At 52.2% G+C, this 20,338-nt stretch overlaps 2 protein-coding genes across 3 annotated transcripts in view; both read right to left on the reverse strand.

Moving 5' to 3' along the window:
* Positions 1 to 20,338, reverse strand: part of CCND3 (cyclin D3) — a 46,638-nt gene that overhangs the window by 3,302 nt on the left and 22,998 nt on the right. Inside the window, exons 1-4 of one of the 2 annotated variants that reach the window (XM_033009421.2) lie at positions 12,329 to 12,627; positions 10,395 to 10,610; positions 2,240 to 2,399; positions 1,519 to 1,661 (exon numbers count right to left, since the gene is read on the reverse strand). In XM_033009421.2, the coding sequence (XP_032865312.2) occupies positions 1,519 to 1,661; positions 2,240 to 2,399; positions 10,395 to 10,610; positions 12,329 to 12,526 (717 nt within the window). In that variant the 5' untranslated portion in view covers positions 12,527 to 12,627. Of the gene's footprint in view, positions 1 to 1,518; positions 1,662 to 2,239; positions 2,400 to 10,394; positions 10,611 to 12,328; positions 12,628 to 20,338 lie in introns of those variants that run through there. The other variant, XM_042799977.1, reaches the window with a different exon arrangement.
* On the reverse strand, positions 4,425 to 6,993 carry LOC122154086. Its single transcript, XM_042799978.1, has 2 exons — positions 4,866 to 6,993; positions 4,425 to 4,754 (listed from the first exon to the last, which is right to left on the reverse strand). Exons 1-2 carry the CDS (start codon positions 5,309 to 5,311, stop codon positions 4,433 to 4,435), a joined length of 768 nt encoding a protein of 255 aa, XP_042655912.1. The 5' UTR covers positions 5,312 to 6,993; the 3' UTR covers positions 4,425 to 4,432.

The following is a 20,338-nucleotide window of genomic DNA, read 5'->3' on the forward strand; positions in this document are numbered from 1 at the left end:
TGCTCTGCAGGGCAGCTGTGCCGTGGGGCTCTGGCTCAGCCAGCGGGTCTGATTCTGCTCCGCCGGGGCTGAGGGCTGGTCCAGAGCAGCTCCAAGACTCACCCGAAGCGCTGACACAGCCAGCAGTGAGCCAGCCTCGACATGGCAGGGCAGCTCCCGCTGGCCACGGAGCTGGCACAACCCTGCTCCCTCATCCCCCTTCCGTCCCCACGGATTCCCCGCACTGCCCAGCTGAGCCTCAGGAGCTGCGGGAAGGGGATCGCCCCCCGCCCCCCCCCGGGTGCGGAGCCAAAGGGAAACTGAGTCACGGTCTGGGGACGCTGCGAGGTGAGGTTCAGGGAGAAGCAGCAACGCCACAACCATGGGAGGTCAAGGCCGGGTGCTTCCCCCGGGGAGCCCGGTGACGCTGTGGTCCTGCCTGGGCAGGGGCTGTTTGTGCGGCACCTCACGCTCGGGCAGGCTGTGGGATAGAACAGAAGCCCTCTCTGGGCTGAGGAGGGAGGGGAGCAGAGGTGAAGCTGAGCTCCATTTTGGCTCCCCTCCCTCGGCGGGGCCCTTCCTGCTTCCCACCTGCTCCCTCCACCAGCCCCGACCTACAGCAGGTTTCAGCCCCTGTCCCATTCACCGCAGCAGCTTGAAAGCAGCTGGCTGCACTGATTCTCTCTCTTTAAAAAGGCTCCGGCAAACAACAACAACAACAAAAAAAAAAAAAAAAAATTGAAGCCACACAAATAGATCAGGACGTCCTCCTGCCCCGTCCCCTCCCTGCCTGGACAAAGCCTCGCCGCAGCCTCCCACCCGCTGCGGCACCGGCACCTCTTCCAACTCCCGGCGCTGCTGTCAGGGGACTGTAACTAACCCCGCGCCCGGCTGCCGGCATCAGCGCTTGGGCAGAAGAAAAGATCAAAAGGGGCCTTTGGCAGAAACAAAAAAAAAAAAAAAAAAAAGCTCCCGATTACTTTGCTGCAGCAGAAGTGACCTGGAAACGGGGAGCCGGACGGTCCCTCGTCCCCACTGAAAGGGCAGTGGAGGAACAGGCAGACGCCCCCCCCCCCATCCTGGTGTCCCCAGCAAAGCCACCGTCCTGAAACCCTCTGTGCCCCCCCGACCCCCTTCCCACCCGAGTCTGGGCACCTGCAACCAGACACCGGCGGAGGTTAGCAGATGCTGAGCCCAGCTTTTCTCTCTGTCCCGTCCCACCTTGTCAACCCGATCCCGCCAACACCTGCCCGCGCAGGGAACAGACGTTCCCCCTTTTGTGTTGCTGTTCAAAGGGTCCCCCAGCTCGCCCCGCTCCGCACAGGCAGCGCCCGCCGGCCAGGAGCCAACTGCGGCCGCGGGACTGACCGAGGGTGCTGCGTTTAGGGGTGCTCGCTCATCTCTAGGCCCTCCTCAAACCAAGGTCAGCATCGTTACGAACAGCCTCAGTGCCTCTCCCTCTAAGAGCAGCAGAAAGAGGAAGGGTTTAGACCAGATCCAGCAGCAAAACCGCTTCGCTCTTCCCCCGCCAACACTCACCACCTCCGTGCCAGTGATGCTGGCCAGCAGCTCGGTGATCGCCTCGCCGGTGAAATCGTTCACGGAGACCGTCAGGCCGTGGATCGCCGCCCCGATACTGCCTGTCGCGATCATGGAGGGAGGGTACATGGCGAAAGTGTAGTCTAGAGCCGGGATGGGGACACAAGGGGCAAAAAGAAGCAGCCATTAGCAAGGATGTGCGTGGCGAGTTCTTCAGACTGGGGTTTCCCTGGAAAACTAGAGAGGGCCAGACAGAGGGGTCTCTCCAGCTTAACGGGGAGAAACGGGAGTGAAGCAACAAGAAATAGGCAGAGCATCAGAGCAGCAAGCTCCATTAAACTATTTCTGTGGGTCTGTCTCACCAAAAGTCTTGAAGATGAGGTTGCTCTAGTGACTTAGAGCGAGACTGAGAAAAGCCCAGATTCAACGCCGCCTTTACCCTGGACGCCCTCCCGCAGTCACAGCCTGCACAAGGCGGGTGGCACGGCGGCTTTGCTCTTTCCTGGCATCTTTCAGGCACCCACCAAGAGCCCCCTAGACGGTTCTCCCCCTTTGTCAGGGATAGAAAACACGTCACTGAGCAGCACAGTGCTCTGATTTGAACGAAGGCAGGCATTCAGCTCCCCAGAAAAGCCAGGGCAGTGGAGACCTGCTGCAGGTTACCCAGCAAAGCCTGACTCGAGCCCCGGCTTCTCCGTCTGCAGTGGGAGCAGGCACCCACCTGTGGCACACAGGGCGATAAAGGTCTGTGCATGTTTCTTCACCAGCTCCATCTTGTCCTTAGGCAGCGGGAGGTGATGGAGGATGTGAGCCAAGAAATCATTCGCTATCACTGAGACCAGGTCCCACTTTAGCTTCTCCAGGACTAGAATCTCCCAATCCTGCAGAGTCAGACAGAGAGAGAGCATGTTATTCAGCGGGGCTAGGCCAGGCAGAAACACTCACCAGATGCGAGGGCAGATAAGGCTGGGGAAGGGACGGTAGGCCAGAACAATCCATGAGACAGGGAAGAAAAGAGGGAACATCCCTGCCCTGCGACTGGCACAAATCCAGCCTTGAGCCGTTGTAAAGATCAGAAGAGGAAGCGATAAATCCGGTTTCTTCTTTCCAAGGTGCAGTCGGATCAGCCTTTAACACTCCTCTGCTTTGCAAGGTTGCTGCAACAGCCCGCAGGAGAAAAACCAGAGCAAGGAGCAGTTGGCACACCGTTCCCATATTCCTTCTCCACTCCCGAAAGGAGAGGCTGATGTCCAGGCTCCCAGGGGCAATCCAGCTCGGGGCTGCCACCGTTACAGCAAAGGGAAGAGAGAAGCTCACCTCTCCGTGTGCCCCTCGGAGCCAGGTAGCGAGCTGACTCCCTCCTAAAGCAGCTCCTTGGCCGGTGAACCGCCGGAGGCAATCGCTGCTCCGCAGCCAGCCCCTCTGCACAACACACCGAAGCAAGGGAAGGTGGGGGAAGCACAGCTGAGCTTTCAGGGCTGCATCCAGACAGGCCAAGCTCCTGCATGAGAGCTTCCATCCCCGCAGAGCTCAAGGGCTGGAGACGAGGTGCTGAGGTCTTCAGCTCAAACACACACCAGGCACTCAGCCCTACAGAGGAGCTCCCACGCTGGGGACGTGCATCTTGGCAGAACCTCCCCTGCTCATCGCGCCAAAAGAGCCTCCAGTCATGCTCAGCAGAGCATCCCCAGCACCTTCGCAGGGGGAAGAGGCACTGAAGAACCACGGTAATGCCCACCTCACCCACTGACATACAAGCAACAGCTCACTGCTCCTTCCCAGTTACATACCAGGTGGCTGCCAACGTCTCCCTCCCATGTCGTGGTGCTCTCTCTAACCATCTAGCAGAGATTTTTGTAATATCTTCCACTAGCCCAGTCTCTGTGCAATCTGCAAGCTGGGGAACAGATGGTGGGAAGGCCGGGTGCCCCCTGCGGATTTCAGCTGGAGCCTGGGCTGCTCCTCTCATCTGCTCAGCCTCTCGCAGGCTCTTCCAGCTCTGGGCATTAGTCCTGACGCCGACAAGGAAACCGAAGTGCCGAGCAGCCACGGGCAGGCACTTGGCAGAGCCACCACCCAACAAGTCCTCGCATGACCAGGTGGCACCAGAGCACCCATCCAGCAAGGTATAAGCAAGGGGAACCCCACGATTAGAGCCTTAGAACAGAATTTGGGACCCCTGCATTCAGCTCCCCACTCTGCCATCAACGTCAAGGTCTACGTGACTTAGCTAGAGCAGCAGGTGAAGCAGACTCGGAGGCCACACACATACTGGTCTCACAGGGCTGGGTGGCTTTGATGTACATCTGGGTACGACCATGCCACCGACAGCCGTCTCAGGAGAGGCGAGAGCAGCGTCTTCCCAGGATCTTTTCCCTTCCCATCCCAGCAGCAATGTCACGGGCAGCCCACACCCAGCCACCCCACCCTCCCTGCCGGTCCCAATTCCCCCCACATCCCGAGCCACGATGAAGATCTCTGGCCCCCAATTTATCTCATCCTCTGGATCAGCAGCAAATCTGCTTTTGGCAATGGGGTCCAGGTACGCCAGAAAGGCCACAGAAGATGCCCCCCATGTCCCTCCTCCCTGCTAGCAGGGGGTGACAGTGGCCCTGCGGATGTGCTGGGAAAGGAAAACACCCTGCAGGAGCTGAAGCTCCAGGTTTGGAAGGACAGAGCTGAATCGGGATTTGTATCAGGTATCTCCATTTCAGAACCCAGTCCTACCCAGCAGAGCATCTATTCTTTTTCCAAGTGGTCTAGGATTACAAGGTCAGTGCGGCTCACAGACGTGCCAAAGGGCTGCCAGAACAGATGGATTTGAAGAAGTGAGATTTTTCATAAGGGCAGATCTTAATTTTTGCTCTTTTTTTTTTTAAAAAAAAAAAAAGAAAAAAAAACCCACTCTTCCCCCTTACACAACAATACCAGTTTTGAGTTGCTTAAATGAACAGCATTGCTCAACCTGCTCCAAATCCCCCCATGAGGCCAAACGTGCCGTTTGCCATTTCACTGCCTGCACTTTTCTCACCAGAAAGCAGTGCTTCGCTACAGCACTCTCACTAGTCTCCCATATGGATGGCCAGCCTGCCAATCTTTCTATATTTTTAAGCCAAATCCAGAGGATAAAAGCAAGACGAAACCCAGCTATGAGCTCCAGAGCTTGAGGATCACAGCACGGGTCACCGAGAGCGGCGGGTTCAACAGGGAGATTGGAACAGAGGGGAGTGATCAGCCTTGGGTAAAAGAAGAAAAAACAGGTAGTGCTGGTCAGTGGTTAAACTGCAGCAACTCAGCAAGGTGACGCAGGGAAGGAGTCGCTGGAGATGGAGACAAGTTGTCCTTACTTCTTGCTCATCTGGAGCCCACAGCTGGCTGCTTGCTCGTGCTTCAGCCCATTTTCTTGGGAAGGGGACTGCCGACACCTTCGGGAGTCACTGCCCCGAGGGCGAGAGGCCAAGGCAGCTCCAGCTGGGCTTCTCCACGTGAGCTGGGAGTGTGGCGCTTCTGCAGACCCAGGGAGAAGGTCAAAGGGAGGACCTGGAGGTGGCTGCTCGCGAAGCAAGCCAGAAGGATTCACTGCACCTGAAAGGGGAGCTCCCGAGAACAGAGGGAACACCAGCCCAGCGTCATCCGGGCTCTCGCTCCTTGCCTGTCCTCCCAGAGCTGCAAACCAGCTACTGGGAGTCACCAGGGGCACACGACGTCCACACTGGTATGGCAGAGAGCCTGTCCCTGCTGGGACACATTTTGTCCTCAGGAGAAGATCCAGGGTGCAGACCCGCTCAGCCATGAGACCTCACCTGAGACAAGCCGGCTCCTGCCACACCAGGACTGATCTGGGACAACAACAGCCTGTCCGTTTGCAGTGCACAACAGCAGCTCTTTTCCAGCTAGTACACAGGTTCATCGTCTTCTTAAAAACCTCGTTGTTACAAAAGGCCTGATCCCAAGACCCAGCCGGCACTCGAGATGCCAGCTGAAGGCGGCAGGCGCCAAGGACTGTCACCAGCTCACAGGATTTAGCTCAGGGAAGCCTCTCTCCTGCCAAACCACCCCGCTCCTCGCTTCTCTCCAGCTAACCCTGGGGACTTCCCGCTCTCAGAGCAGCATGTCAGAAGCTCTGAATCACTTTATCTGTGGAAGAAGCAGAACAAAAGGCTGCAAGAGATAGGCAAGCAGGTTTGCGACAGCAGCACCACTCAGTATAGCAAACATCCTTTTCCTGGCATTTTGTTTTGCACCTAATTGAATCGGTCTCTGCCTGGCTAATGAAAGAGAGGAAGAAAGTGGAAAACGTCCCTTTGTTCCTCCAGCCTGCAGAGCCCACCCTCCTCGTGGAAGGGCTGCAAGCTGCCAGTGCTGCCCACTGAGCATCCCATCGCTGGGAACGCATCAGGTCCCGCTTCTGCAAGAGCCCCCAGGGCAGAGCCCCTCCACGCTCAGCCAGCGTCTCTAGGGGGGGACACTGCAGAGCAACTGAGCTTCCCCCTCTGCAAGCTTGCTCCCTTGATCTCTCCTGGCTACGCAGCACGAGAAAGAAAAATGAAAAACAAGAAGGAAGGAAAGCGACCATTTCCCATTGCCTCCCTTGCTCCGACAAGGTGATCTCGGAGCACAACCCTGTTGCAGTGAAACGGCCTCAAGCCCCCGGTTGCTGCCTCTGCACCCTCTCACCAAGACAGACCCAAGTGACAAGCAGAGGCTGTTTTACTCAATTTACAGCTCTGCAAACTCAGTCTGGGATGTGACAGTCACACCGGCTTCTCTCCCTTTCATGTAGTGACAGCCACTCTGTACATCTACCCTCAGCAACACCCACACACCCGCTGTGCCTACAAGGAGTCTGTGTAAACCTATCTGGCAAGGCTGCACAGGGAGCAAAGCACTCAGCTCCCCTCTGCAGCAGCCCTGTCTGCAGGAGAAAAAGAAGTCACGTTTGATTTTGTCACTCAGGTTGATAAGGTACCATTTCACATTATCACAGACTTGGTGAGGCACCAGCGAAGCGGGAGCAGGCTGCTCTCCGTTGTGCTCGCGAGCTGAGTCAAAAAGAGGGTGGAAAGAGCTGCTGATGTTGCTGCTAGCCACCCACCCAACCCGGCAGCTGAGACACAGCTACAGAAATGAGCAGCCATGAAAGTCCATTTGCAAATAGGAAATCTGGGGCAAACGTTTGTTTCCATCCCCTGCCCAGAGTTCAAGTCGGGATGCGAAGGGTAAAGGTGCCAACTTCAGACACAAACGGTCACATCTGACCGACCCATGCAACAAGCAGAAGGTAAACTGTAAAATACAAGCATGTCTTCTGGAAAGGCAATGCTCTATCACAAGTAAACATCCCTTTCTACTCAGCTATTACCTCCTCTTTATTTTCACCCCTCACGGCCTGCTGTCACTGCTGCTCCCTTCATTAGCTGCATAGTGGCTTGATCGTTCTTACAGTCTTTGCTAGGAAATACCTGGCATTTTGCAAAACTAACCTTAGGTCAAAGACTTCAGAGGCAAGCCAATGTGTTAGGAGCAAACCAGGCAGGTGAACGTGGCCTACAACTGCTCTCCCCAGCCTTCATGCAGCTGAACACGTTCTTGCACAGGCCAGAAAAGCCTTTATTAAAAAAAAATAAAAAAAGGTAGGTTAGATAACGCCCTTCACGGAAATCCAACTTCCTCCAAATGGCCAAGTCCCCCGTTGCATCATTTCCTTCTCCCTAGAATAACTTTATCAAGATTTTGTTTCAAATATGTCCTTTCTAAACCGCTGAGCTGGTGTCAAGCATCCCGGCAAGAGAAGGAAGCAAACCTACTGGGAAAGTGAGCCAGCTTCCTCCAAAAGGCTGGGGAGGACACGCTGGACACTGAAATGGCAGCGATCCATGAGAAGAGGCCAGGATGCACCATTGTCCAAACCTTGATGAAGAAGCTCCCCTTCCCCTCCCCACCCTCTTCCACTGCGAGATTGTGAAAGAGAAGTAACATTACCACGATTAGCACAGAGGAGGAAAACTGCAGCTCGCCCTGGTTTTGTAATCAGGGTATTAACTCTTGTCAGCTCCCAAAGCAAAGACAAATCCTTCCCGTTATCTTCAGATGTTACCTCCACTCTCTCTTTACACTGGAGAGCAACGGGAGACTGGAGCAGGATCTGCTCCAAACAGGGTTAAACATCTACCGAAAGCAAGCCCTGTGCTGGGCAGGGAAAGATGACCACCAGATCACGGGCTGCAGAGCAGCCCCTGCCCAGACATCTGCAAATGCCTCAGCACCCCTCCTTAAGGGCGGTGGCTGGTTTGTGATGCCTTCTGCTCAGCCCTTTGGCTAGCACCAATTACCAGGAATAAGCCCCTGCACTGCCGAGCGTTCACAGCCATCCCCTTGGGAAAGAGGAAAGAGGTCCTATTTGCCTGAAAAAGCTATCGTTAGCCATCCCAGGAAAGGACTTTTGATGCCCAAAATTCTTGTCCACCTCAACCGCATATTGATTCTGGAGTGCAACGATGAAAGAGATCTGGGCCAACCATCCGGCGGTGTCTCCTGCTGCACTGAGAGCAACCCAGGAGCCTGGTTGGAAAAAAGTACAGAGGAGGAAAACTCCGGTACCGAGCCCTGCACAATCAGAAGTGAGCAAGAGGCAGCAGACAGCACTTTCCTCCTTCATCTCAACCCCAGTGGTGCCAGGAGAAGGGGAGACGGACATTGTGGCACTGCTTGGCCACAGCTTCCTGCTGACAAACCTCTGGGGGGAGGAAATAAAAAAAAAAACTTGGAGTGAGGAGGCATTAGCATTTGAGTGCAAGAGTGAAAGAAAGCCTCCAGGGATAGTGCACATGCTCTGCCTACCACCCACCTGCACATCTCCTACCTGTTCTCCTTTGGAAGGAGCCTAGTACAAATACAGCTCAAGAGTCAACCAAAAAAAGCAAATCCTCACCAAGAATAAATCACCAAATAAATCAGAACGAAATACAACTGGGATCCATAGGAGATATGCGCAAGGTGCCCACCGAGACCAACTCCTTGTAGCCCAGAAATCACTAGAATTTGCTGTGATGATCTCCCCTAGTCTGCAGGGATGATGACAGGACTCCCTTGTAAAGTCTGGATCAGAGAGGAAGATAGAGGTGAAGCGTGGCAGTAAATTCACCCTCCTGCAACCCATATTCCTGTTGGACAGAGCTTATCCATCACTCCGAACAGACACAAACCTGACACTGGCCCACAACATGCATTTTGATCGCCTTCATGCTCCCGAGGGCATGGAGAGCCCTGTCCACACTCTGAAACGCAGCCTGCTTGCCTACAAGACATCTGGTAGGCACCTTCTGCTCAGGTTGTTGCTTTTGCAAGAGGCAATTGCAACTTCTGCTGGTCCAGCAGAAAAGTGAATGCAAACCAACTCTCATTCCACACCCCCCCCCGCCTTTTTTTCCAGCTAAATGTTAACCCCCTCATTATCACAGGGCCAACAGGAACCCTCCCATTACAGGCTGAGATTAGTTTCACGTGATGGATCCCAGTCTTGGGGAGATACCCATGCAGAATCCATTGCTGGAGGTGCTCTCAAGGATGAAGATTTACTGAGAAAGCAGGAGAAAGATTTTGTGTCAGCCCCCCGCAGCACGACCACAGCTCAGCATCCAGAGGAGCAATGAGCACCTGCGTTTCCTCTGTGCATTCCCATCCCTCGCCACTATTCATGGTGATGATCCACCTACTTTTTTCCATGAGTGCTACTTAAGGCAACAACCACCCACAAACAGCTACAGGGAGAGAGGTAGGGAGGTGAGGGGATTTTCCCCAGCCTTCGCTGGCACTTGGAAAAACCATGTTCATACTAGAGTTCCCCAGTTACCAGAACTGCCTTCCGATTCACACCTGAAAGTTTTGTGGGTTCACTCCCCACCCTGGGGACAAATCACACTCAGATCATCTCACCCACCCCAGCCCAAAAAAATATGTATTTAATAAGGCGATGACTAACCCTGAGAAATTCTCGTAGACAAACCGTCTCCAGGGATGTTTGTTACTCGAAGCGAGGTGGCCGTTTCCTCCTGAGGGCTCTGATCTACCAGCACCGAAGGCCCCCAAGAAAAGGGGTTCTCCAACATCCTCCCCCCTTGGCAAAGTTGAACCCAGAGGTCTGGATCTTTGCTTTGCACTTTTATCAGACATGAAAACGCTTTGCCTTTCAAAGCCTACACAGCTGCTGCCAGATCATCTGACGGGAGAGGCAAAGTAGCTCTGCTTTAACTCAAGGGTGCGGAGCAGGACCTGGGCACCAGCGAGGTCCCATTCATTTCCAGCCCCTCAGCAGCCGTGTCAGCCCCGGTCGTACAACCCAGCCAGCCGGATCCCAGGTGAGAAAGGCTCCCACTCATTTTGCCAGTTAACTCTCCACTTAAAGCTTCATTTTTCCTGCCGGTGTGGAAATGCATCTCCCACGTCATGCCCCTTTGCAGCCGGGGCAAGTCAGAGCCGCACGCCCCAGCGGCAGCCCCCGCCTCGTGCCCCGCTGGCTGCGCAGACGGGAGCCTTTGTTCTCCAGAGCTGTCACTCGAGAGCAAACCAGCGCCCGAGAGTGAGCTCGGTGCGGCAGCTCAGCGCTGGCAACCAGCACTTAAGGCACAAGGAATTTTCTCTATAACCTGGCGGTGACCATTCTGCTTCCTCCAACAGGAAAGGTCTCCAGCGACGGGCATCGCACCCACCTGGGCAAGGAGGAGAGGAGGTTGCTTGGGGAATGCAGAGGAAAGTGAAGAAATGGGAGAAAGAAAACAGGAGGAGACACGGAGCCAGGTACGCTGCCAAGTAGCAGGATGCAGGAAATAAGAGAGCTGGGGAGGAGGTAAAGGGCTCTTTCAGATCGGGGTGGTTACCAGGAGCTGCTGAGGCGTGATGGAGTTGTCTGTGTAAATGCAGAGTTTCTCCACGGTCAGGGGCATGGTTTCTCGCAGCTTGGAAGCCAGGAGCATGCAGACTGCTCCCAGAAGCTGCAAGTGATTTTTCCGCACGGGGACTGACGACAGGTAGCGATCCACGTAATTCATGGCCAAGGGGAAGACCTCTTCTTCGCACTTCTGCTCCTCGCACACCTGACAAAACCCAATTACAAAAATAAAGAAAAAAATAAAATAAAAGGAAGTTTTCATCAGCACAGGACTCCCCCAATCCTGCCTGCACCGCAGCTTCAAAGCTTCTTGTCATGATGGTGTTTCACACCTATCTGCAGGGCTTTGAAGGCTCCTTGGTGCTAAGGAGTAAATTAACTACAGGTGTTAAGCCTGTGACTTCAGCAGGATGATACCAGCAATAAGTCTGACCAATGCCTCAAGACCATCTTCCTGTGGAAAGCTGCAGAACTTAACCGTGCACTCTTCCTAGCTACATATAAGTTAGACCAAAATTGCTATACTTGGCCCCTTTTTTAACGTTCCCTTTTGGGGATGTCTCCAGCAAAGCTGCCATTTTCTGCTCTGTGGGGACTGGGGACCTCTGGAGAAAATAAACAATTCCAGCATATCTCCAGCTAGAGACCTAACAGGGCAGGATCCACAGTCACTTCTGGCAATTCCACCTTACGTGGCCCAGAGACACAAGAAGAATCAATGGCAGAACCCAAAACCCTTCCTCCTCCCACAGCCACAAACAGAATCCAGGAGCTCTGAATTTCAGCCCTCTGCTCTTATCTCTCAACCAGTATCAAAACACTGATCATATTTAACTTCCTTCTTTCGACACAACCATAAATACATTGAGGTTTCTCCTCATACAGCAGCAAACACCACCATTCTCCTTCCAGCAGCGACTGCCCCAGCGCTGGGGACACCGACACGCACGATCACGACAACTGCCAAGTGTCATCCGCTTTCTGACTGCCTTTAGGGCTTCACGGGAACAGGCTCCAAAGCAGCTTTTATCTAACTACCCTTCTCCAAAAGGAAATTGCAGAAACAGAACTATAATAGCAGGGGAAAAAGAAAGAAAGAAAAAAAAAAACAAAACTTTAAAAAGCATTTTGTTCATTATTTCTTTTGACAGAAGCAGGACAGCTTGCAACAGCAGCCGGGGTGGAGAGCAGGCAGGGTCAATCCCAACGTCATTTGTCCTTTGCAGTCTCTGGTCTTTCCTTCTCTATTGAGACTCTTTACTCTGACCACCTCGTGAAGAGGCCCATGAGATTTCCCCCACTGAACTGTATCCCGCAGAGAGCCGCATTCATTTTTAATTTAGGGAAGTAAATGGTAGCAATATTATTTTCCCCCTGTTTAAGCACGCATTTTCAGCCCCATTCAGGAAACGCGAGCCTCTAGCCTGCTGGCTGCACAGCCCAGCTCTCCGCCCAGAAGTTTTGGGGAGCAGGGTGCAAACAGGGGTCCGACGGCAGCACGTCCCCAGGGTGGGGTGAGCACAGGCTGTGGGTTCGGGACGTGCGAGGGGGGGCGAATCTGCTCCTCCCGCACGGGGCAATCACACCTTCCAGCAGAGCCAGCACTCCCAGAGATACTGCCCCGCTGCAACTGCCCTCCTCACCCTCTTCCTCCCCACCGGCACAGCGCCCCCCAAACCGGAGACCTGACCTCCGGCGCATACCAAGCCCGGAGACTTCAAGGCTTTCCTGTCCCCTGGATTATCTCTTGCACCCATGCACGAAACGATCCCACGGAATCACGGGTCGGGTGCTCCTGCCCTGGGCTCCCCCCCGCCGGAGCCAGCACGCTTGCAAGCGCGGCCGGCGGGCGAGGAAAAACGCCGGTGGCCGGGCAGGGAAGAGGAGCTGCGGCGGGGGAGGAGGCAGCCGGGGGCCCCGTACCTCCAGCATCCAGAAGGCCAGCATCTTCCGCATGTAGGGCTTGATCTCCCGCTGCACGCACTGGAAGTAGGAGACGCGGGGGCTGTAGCGTTCCTCCTGGCTCAGCAGGTTCTGCAGCACCCGCCGGTCCCCCAGGAGCTGCGGGTCGCGGCCGGCGCGGGGGACGCGGGGGACGGCTTCCACGCACAGCAGCTCCATGGGCGCGGGTAAAGCGGGCGGACAGACGGACGGACGGACAGAGAGACTCGCACCCCACCGGCTCCGCTGCAGCCGCCGCGGGACGCCGGGAACTGGCCGCGCTCCCAGGGGGCGGGGCCGCCGCCGCCTCCCGCCAATCCGCGGGCAGGCCGGCAGGAGACGCGCCGAAACCGGGCGGTGGCCACGCCCCCTCCCCCTCAGGGGGCGGGGCGAGAGGCGCGCCGGCGGGACGGCAGCACGTGGGGCGGCTGCAGGGCGCTGCTGCCATGTTGGGGGACACACAGACGCAACCGGCCGCACCCCCCCCCCCCCCCCCCCCCCCCTCCCCGGTCTCGCCCCGTCGCCGGACCGGCCAACGCACATTTCCCTCGGAGCCCCCTTCCCTTCCCGGGTCCCTGCAGGCCAGCCAGGCTGCAGAGGGACAGTCCCGGCGTCTGCAAGGAGGCTTCCATCAGCCCAATTCCAAGAGTAACTTTTGCAGCATTTCGTCCTATACTTTTTGTGCGTGTGCGAGCCAAGTCCTTCAAGGCTGTGAAAATAATCAGCTGTGTACATACTTGGAGCCAGTCCATACTGAGCCCGCTGTCTTCCAAAAGTTACCCTCCTGTTACTACTGGTGCAGCTCCATGGGAGATAGCAACCACAGTGTCTGGTGAGATAAAGGTTTGTCAGGCTTGGCTGGTTTTTCCGAATAATTAACAATTGTTTGGAAACACCTTTGCAAATTGTACACTGAATGGCTACTTACTCTAGGAATTTCAGAGTCTTTGCACTGGGTTTGCACAGCACAGGAATTGCTCTGCACCGGTGCCTGAATCTGCTTCTAGTTGACCCAGCGGTAATTGCTTTCTGGTCTGGGAAGTGGAAGACAACGGGCTGTAATTCTGGCCACGTTGCTCTCTGATGTTTGTCACTGGCCGCAGAAACTGCTATGTCTCGACTTTGCTAGTGCCAATGGGAAGGGTTAGAAAACAGTATAAAATGTACAACAGATTCTCGGATGGGAAGGAGGAATGGATTGCCTTCAAGCTTGCAAATTAAAAGTTCCTCGCTGAGTTGAGAGAATTAGCTCAGGAGGTCCATTTTTAATGAAAGCTCCCAATAGTGGTTGCAAAGGCAATGTGCCCAAAGGGGATGACCTGCCTGTATAAACCTCTCTGCCACTGGGAGTGTGCTGCAATGTGGCATTTGCAGCAGCAGTTGGAACCAAATGATTATAATCACAATTTTGAGAGGGAAGAAATACATTCTGGACCACCAGCATCTCTTGCTCCGCTAGCTTATATCAGCCAGTTCTGCCTGCCTCACCCTCTAAAACGATGCACCTCCGCACTACGTGCCCCTGTAACGCTTCATTGCACAGGGCAGTATATTCCATTTTGCACCGCCCTGTTGCTGGGCTGAGAGCACCATGCTGGGAATTGGAGGGAGACCAGCCCAAACTCAACTCGCAACATTAACCCATATCTGCCGTCCTGGGGAGAAAGCTGCTCCTGTGCAGAAGGGAATGGAGCAATGGAATTTGTAGAAATTGAGGACTTTGGGGATGCAGTATCATACAAAAGGGACTCGGCTGGAACACCTCTGTCCAGTTCTGCCGGAGTATTCCTCAGTATATACACTTCTATGTAGTTTTCATCTAAGGAACAAAGAACCAAAGGAATGATTTGCCACATAGCTACTCCCCCCACACAAGTAATTTCTATGTGTGCCATTTTGACACATTTAGTACTTTTTTTTTTTTTGTATTTTCGGTCATCTAAAAAGAGTTTTTTAATAAAAAACAAACATACGAAGTTAATAAGCCTAAGTAAAACAAGACTGAAGTCTTTGTTCTCCCTGGTAAGGATTTTTTTGTTGTTGTTGAAAATGAAAAACATCTTTTTGATCAGAGGTTTAGAGGTTCAAAATACTACTCATGACAGTGAACACAAAGGTCACATACCTAACACACATTTCACACGCTGGAATCCCATTTCTACACTTGTACAGATGGCTTTCATTTTCTGCAAGGTATATGACACATTGCAAATTTTTAATGATGCCATCAGCGTTGATTTGTCATGCTGAATGCCCTGGGAACACCATGCAGCACGGTGATGCGGAACTGGAGAAGAGAAAGGGGGAGAGAATTAGATCAATCCCATCCCTGCCTTAAAATGAAAAAGAGGAATTTTTGTAGGTGAGATGAGATTCCCAAATCCCTTTCTCAACTAACTTTCTTTCACCTTACAAATAAATCTTCCAGTGGTGTGGGCAAGAAATATTTGAAGAATCTACGGGAGAGATTTCTGTGGACCAGTCAGCTGGTTTTAATCCGGGATGACCCCCCCCTGCTCCACTCCCCCACTCTTTCATTGTGAGCAGCATCCCCCATTTGTGCAGGGGGAAGAGAGGGCCCCATGTCCCACATTTTTAGTAAAAATAGACAGCAGCTATTTTCTTTAGTCAGGCAAAGGGAAACCACAGCACTGGGTTCTTGGTCCTTCTGGTTTCTGGGCTGTGCCTTTTGAAATTGAAAGTTTCAGGCCCTTTCCCAGACTTCATGGTCTTCCTCCCGCTTCCCAGTGTCTGCACGGTGGTTCTGACACAGCCCGTTTGGCTGGAGCTGGGCTCAGTGGCAACCGTGGGCCATAGGACACGCAGGGGGAAAATGAAGCCTGTTGCATAACAAAGTGTTCCTTCCAGATGATGACTTGGCAAAACCGATGCCTCTGCAAGCCACATTATCAGGCTAGAAAGGCAAATTACAGGCTGCAGGCATCCTAAAAAGCCTATTGTGTGGGTGTGTGGAGGGAAAAGAGAAAATTCCAGGAAAACCAAATTTTGGTCACTGTTGTCCATAGATAGTCAGCTTCCTGGCTTTGGCTAGAGAGAGCACAGCGATATTAAAAAAGGAAATTCCTTCAGAGTAAAAATTTTAAAACCTGATGGCCTCCAGACTTCCAGGATCTCCAACCAGCAATGTTATTCTTTGCTGAATCATAAAGGGGGCTCATTTTTTTGGTATGTTGATGATGAATTAAAAAGAGTGACCAGCAACTGGAGCTTTTAAAGGGGCAGTGCAGCTGCAGATCTGATGCTGATGGGCAGCTGGTGTCACACATGGGCTTGGATCGGGGCTAATGCCATTTATCGGGATGGCCATTCAACAGGGGCATGTCTGTAAGCTCTTGTCTCTGCAGAAAGCTTTTATCCCTGTCACTTTGCATCAGCAGTGGGCCTGGCCCCGAAGGCTGTCAACAAACATAATCAGTACCTTTTCCACACTGGTCTCTACGTTTTATATTTTATATCTACCCTACATCCAATTTTGATCTACCATGAGCTAAGCCATCTTCTTCCTTGGTCATACTGCAACAGCAGTGTTGATCAGTGGCATCAAAATGAAACTGCTTCACATACATGAAGGACCTGAAAACCAAATCCAATGAGCAAATAGCTATACAATTTGCTGTAGGAAATCCCCAAAATAAAGTGAAAAACAGGTACCATTTTGTGCATGTGTGAGAAAGAGCGAAGACAGTATTTCACGCTTTCTGGTTTGAGGATTTCAAAGCACTTGAAACATCCTAATTTGTTATATTTCACATCCAGTTTCCCCTAAAGCGGAGAGATATTGCAGCTATTCCCAGCAGGAAAGGACAAGGGCTCTGGCAGGCGAGGGCTAGCGAGACACACCGTGGCAGTCTGGTGTCACACAGTCTGCGCTTGCCAGGAGTATGGCCCAGTTTACGGCCCATCATATGCACTTAAACTGCTGAGAAAGATGGACCAGTCCCTAGCAGGTCAGGCTGTGGGGTGCAGATTGCTGCAGGGACTCAACACGTCAGCCCATCTCAGATGTTTGCTCTAGTGCCCATGAATCAGAGCCCGCAGGCACAGGGAGGTGAGGCACCTTCCCCACTCATCCAGCCGTTCCCCGGTCCAGTGGGCAGGCGAGCTGAGGATTTCCTGGTCTCAGTCCCGTGCTTAAACACAAGGCTGCTGTGTCCCCCCTGGAGCTGGCTCTCTCTCCTGTCTCGTATCTTATTCATTCTTAACTTAGAAAAAATGCTTTCACTGAATTGAAGGGAAGTTTGGTTGAGTACAAGTTTGGCATTTGACCCAGGGGACGTGTTTCCTAATATCTTTCCCATTACTGGCAACCACTGCATTCCCTTTCCTCTGACTTGGTCAGACTTTTGAGTACAACTAATTAGTTTGGAGTGATATCATCTGAATACTGAACCTCCACGATGCTTAGATATATCCAGTAATGATATACATGAGAATTTTGAAGAAAGCAGCTTGCTGCTTCAAAGGTCAAAATACAGCTTTTTCATTGACTTAAATCTCCTTATTAAAGCAACTTTTGGTACAGTTGGGACCAACTATTTAAACAAAAATAAAAGTGTGACTATTGATACTGTTTGGGTTTATGCTATAGCCCTCACGTCTGCATCTGAGCGTGCCAGTTCCTGGGATATATAACAATTTAATAATATGACTTTCTTAACCATGGCTATTAAAGAAGAGAAACAATTGGATGTAGGGAAGCCTTTCGCTTAGATGGCTTCCAGAACAGACCACAGAAATGATTGGAAAGAGATATAGATGGATGAAAAGAGATGCATTTGTAAACATGCACTTAGCAAGCAGTTCACTATGTCTTTTGGCAAATCATTCAGGAGAAAATCTCCAAAGTGGCTATGGCTTTGGAGTGTCTCCATTTCAGAGCAGCTGGGCCAGATTTAACTCCAGTGGAGCCAGCCCAGTTTGCCTCAGCTAACAGTTTAGGCAATCAGAGATTTAAATGTAGTTTCACCTGGCTTTTTATGAAAAGCATTAGAACATCTTTGTCTTCTTCATCTGTCATTTTAGCAGCTGTTTTTTGCCTTTTCCTAATGAAAGCTAAAATTAAGTCACATTTTCATTGACTCAAACTCACCATAGTGAGCCATCCCCAGGTGAATATTCAGTTTTGCTCCCAAATCAGGCATTTTAGAAACCAGCCAAATTCAGCTGGTAAAGATAGAAAGAACGATCACAGAAAAAAATGCAAAGCTGAAACCAATCAATTTCAGAAAGCAAACTGGGCTTGGAAAGCCCCCAGTTGTAATATATTTAGTTGATTTCAGGGGATTATCTGTGGTCGCCAATTATGCAAATTGCTAAAAAATACTGCCCTGAAATTTTACATATAAAATAGATCTTTTTTACAACACCCTTTCCTTGTCCATCCTTCCTGCTTTTTCCTGCCCTGCCCTAAATTGATCTTGCTGCCTACATCTTGCACACCCTATTCGGTGGATTAGATGCGTTTGGGTTTTTCTAAGAATTTTTGGTTGCATGATATTTTTCATTTGATGTGGCAAGCCCGGTGCCTACCGCCTGTTTGCCAACGCAAACTGCCAGTCAGCGAGTCAGGGCCACCTCAAGGCTTCTCAGCAGTGCAGGCAGAAAGGGAATTTGCTGCAGCTGTGCTGGAGAAAGGCTCAGTCCTGCCTGGTGAAGTGATGAGGAGGAGGGGACTGGCCCAGCTGGAACAGGAGCAGGGAGAAAGGAAAAAATCCTTGAAAGCTGGGCTTAGTGCTCCGGGTGCAAGAAGCTCAGCCTGCTATGGGATGGGGCTGTTCACTGCACGGTAGCACCCAGCCACATTGTCCAGGACCCCCCAAAGCAAAGCAGGCACCAAAATCATGGCAGCAGGGTTGCAGTCAGCAGTCCTGAGGAAATGGGGATGATAGAGCACTGGCTGGGCAGGCAGGACGGCTGGATTTTAATCTTGGCTTGGCCAGGTGATAGATGGGGATGGAGACTGCACAGGTCTCTGCCCAAATCTGGACTAGGGGGATTGTTCTCTTTTCGGGGACAGAGGGGAGCATGTCAGGACAGGATGGAGGGGGAGCTCGGAGGGGGTGTGGCAATACCACGGGACTAAGCATTGGGGTGCCAGCGATGGGCAGGCAAGGATCTCCTTAGATCAACTGAGTCTGTGCTAGATTTGGTTCGTTGGAGGTAGGGAGGACTATGCTGTGTGCATGTGAGTGTTTTGGGAGGGTAGAAAGAAAGCGATTGATACTCCACTGACTTCCCCCACTTGTGGTGCACCTGGCTTGCTGTCACCTTCCAGCACAGGCTGGGGGTACGCTACGAGGGCTTTGAACTGGAGGCAGACCTTGGAGGCAAGAAGCCTTTACCATGAGCTTGCTGGCTGCACTCGGTTCACCCTTGGTGTAACTGAAAGGAAACATCTTGCACCAACCCCGCATCAGCCAGAGGATGCCTACGCAGCCAGCGGGCGCCGAGCTGAGCTGCTCTCAGGTCCAGCACAGCAGCTGTGTGTGCACGGCCGACCCCCCCAGGGACCAGCCCAAAGCCCACCCTCTTCGCTGCCAAACTGGCTTGAGCACAGTAAGCCAAGGCATGCATAGCATATGTGTCCTCGCCCACCTAGGCAGTGCAGAAGTACGCTCATCCCTCCAGCTCAGACTGCAAAGCCAAAGGAGGAGAATTTGAAGGACCTACAAGCCACAGTGATTAAGTACAGGTGAAAAGGAGTATCACACGCCTGTGTTAATAAGTGGAAATAAAATACAGTTCACACAGCAGCACAGCCATCGTTCAGATAACCCACAGCTTTGAAGACAAGTCTCTTTCTCTATGTATTAGACTACGCTCCCAGAACACCCTTCCCTGAAGGCACAAATGTCACTGTATTTCTTGTGATTGTCACAGCCAGATACCTCTCTAAATCCCAACAGATGTATAGAGATCAAATTCACTGAGATGCTAGTATCCGTCATAAAATACAGATGCACTTCTATCAGTTCTGGTAGTTGTATATTATCTACATATGCTTCTGCATTCATGTCATCAATAATTACTGACATTAACAACATGCTAATGAGATACACTCGGTGAGAGCATACACATCACTGGGCAAGCAGTATTCCCACTGTATTTAGGCAGATCTTTGTTGGAATGATTCCAGCAGTCACCTGATACGTTAACTGCTCCTTCCAGCACTAACCTACTGCTTTGCATTTGCTCTGAGCCTTACAGCATAGGAGTTGCTGCTCCTGCCTGTCCACTCTGCCCTCTCCTAGCAACACAGCAGCAAAAAAGATGCCTTCTGAGACATCATAAGCTGAAATCAGTAGTGGTTTATATGGCTGGCTGAGTTAGAAAAACTGGTATTGTGTCCTATTCAACTATTCCTACTGGAGAGCCAGGCTTCAGCCACCCCAACTAGACCTGCTGCCAAAAGCAAATCCACAGCTTACACTCCTGCTCTGTGTGTGTGAGCAGAAACACTGTCCTTCTCACTTGACTACAAGAGCCTGAGGAGAAGGGAATCCAGTCTACTGGTGTGCAACACCAGAGTCAACCTCCTACCAGGATATTGTCTGTAGCAATTAAAATATGAACTTCCTTCCCACTGCGAACTGACAAAACAAAGAGGTTCCTGCAATCAGGCATGAGTGCTTCTGAGTTTATTTTTGTAGCTCTTCAGCATTATTTGTAAGGTGAGCTGGCAGACCATGTCCCCCCCAAAACAAGTGTTAACGTTTGGACAGTGAACAGCCTGCTAAGGGTGTTCAGGGCTGGGCCAGACAGCTTTCAGGAGTGGAGGACCTGAAATCCAGCTGGATATGCTCTACTCTGGGTGGCTGCTGACACAGGGATGAATCCATGGGATCTGGTCCATGGTTAAGAACCCTCTGTTGCTACCAATATTTTGAAACGGCACAACGTAAGCTGCTGGGGAAGGAGAAGAGATGAGGGGATGGCAGTGCTTAGCAGACCTGCGAAAGCATTCAGGAGCAT

This window comes from Tyto alba, unplaced genomic scaffold (genome assembly GCF_018691265.1).
Source record: "Tyto alba isolate M040663 unplaced genomic scaffold, T.alba_DEE_v4.0 Super-Scaffold_30, whole genome shotgun sequence".
NCBI lineage: Eukaryota > Metazoa > Chordata > Aves > Strigiformes > Tytonidae > Tyto > Tyto alba.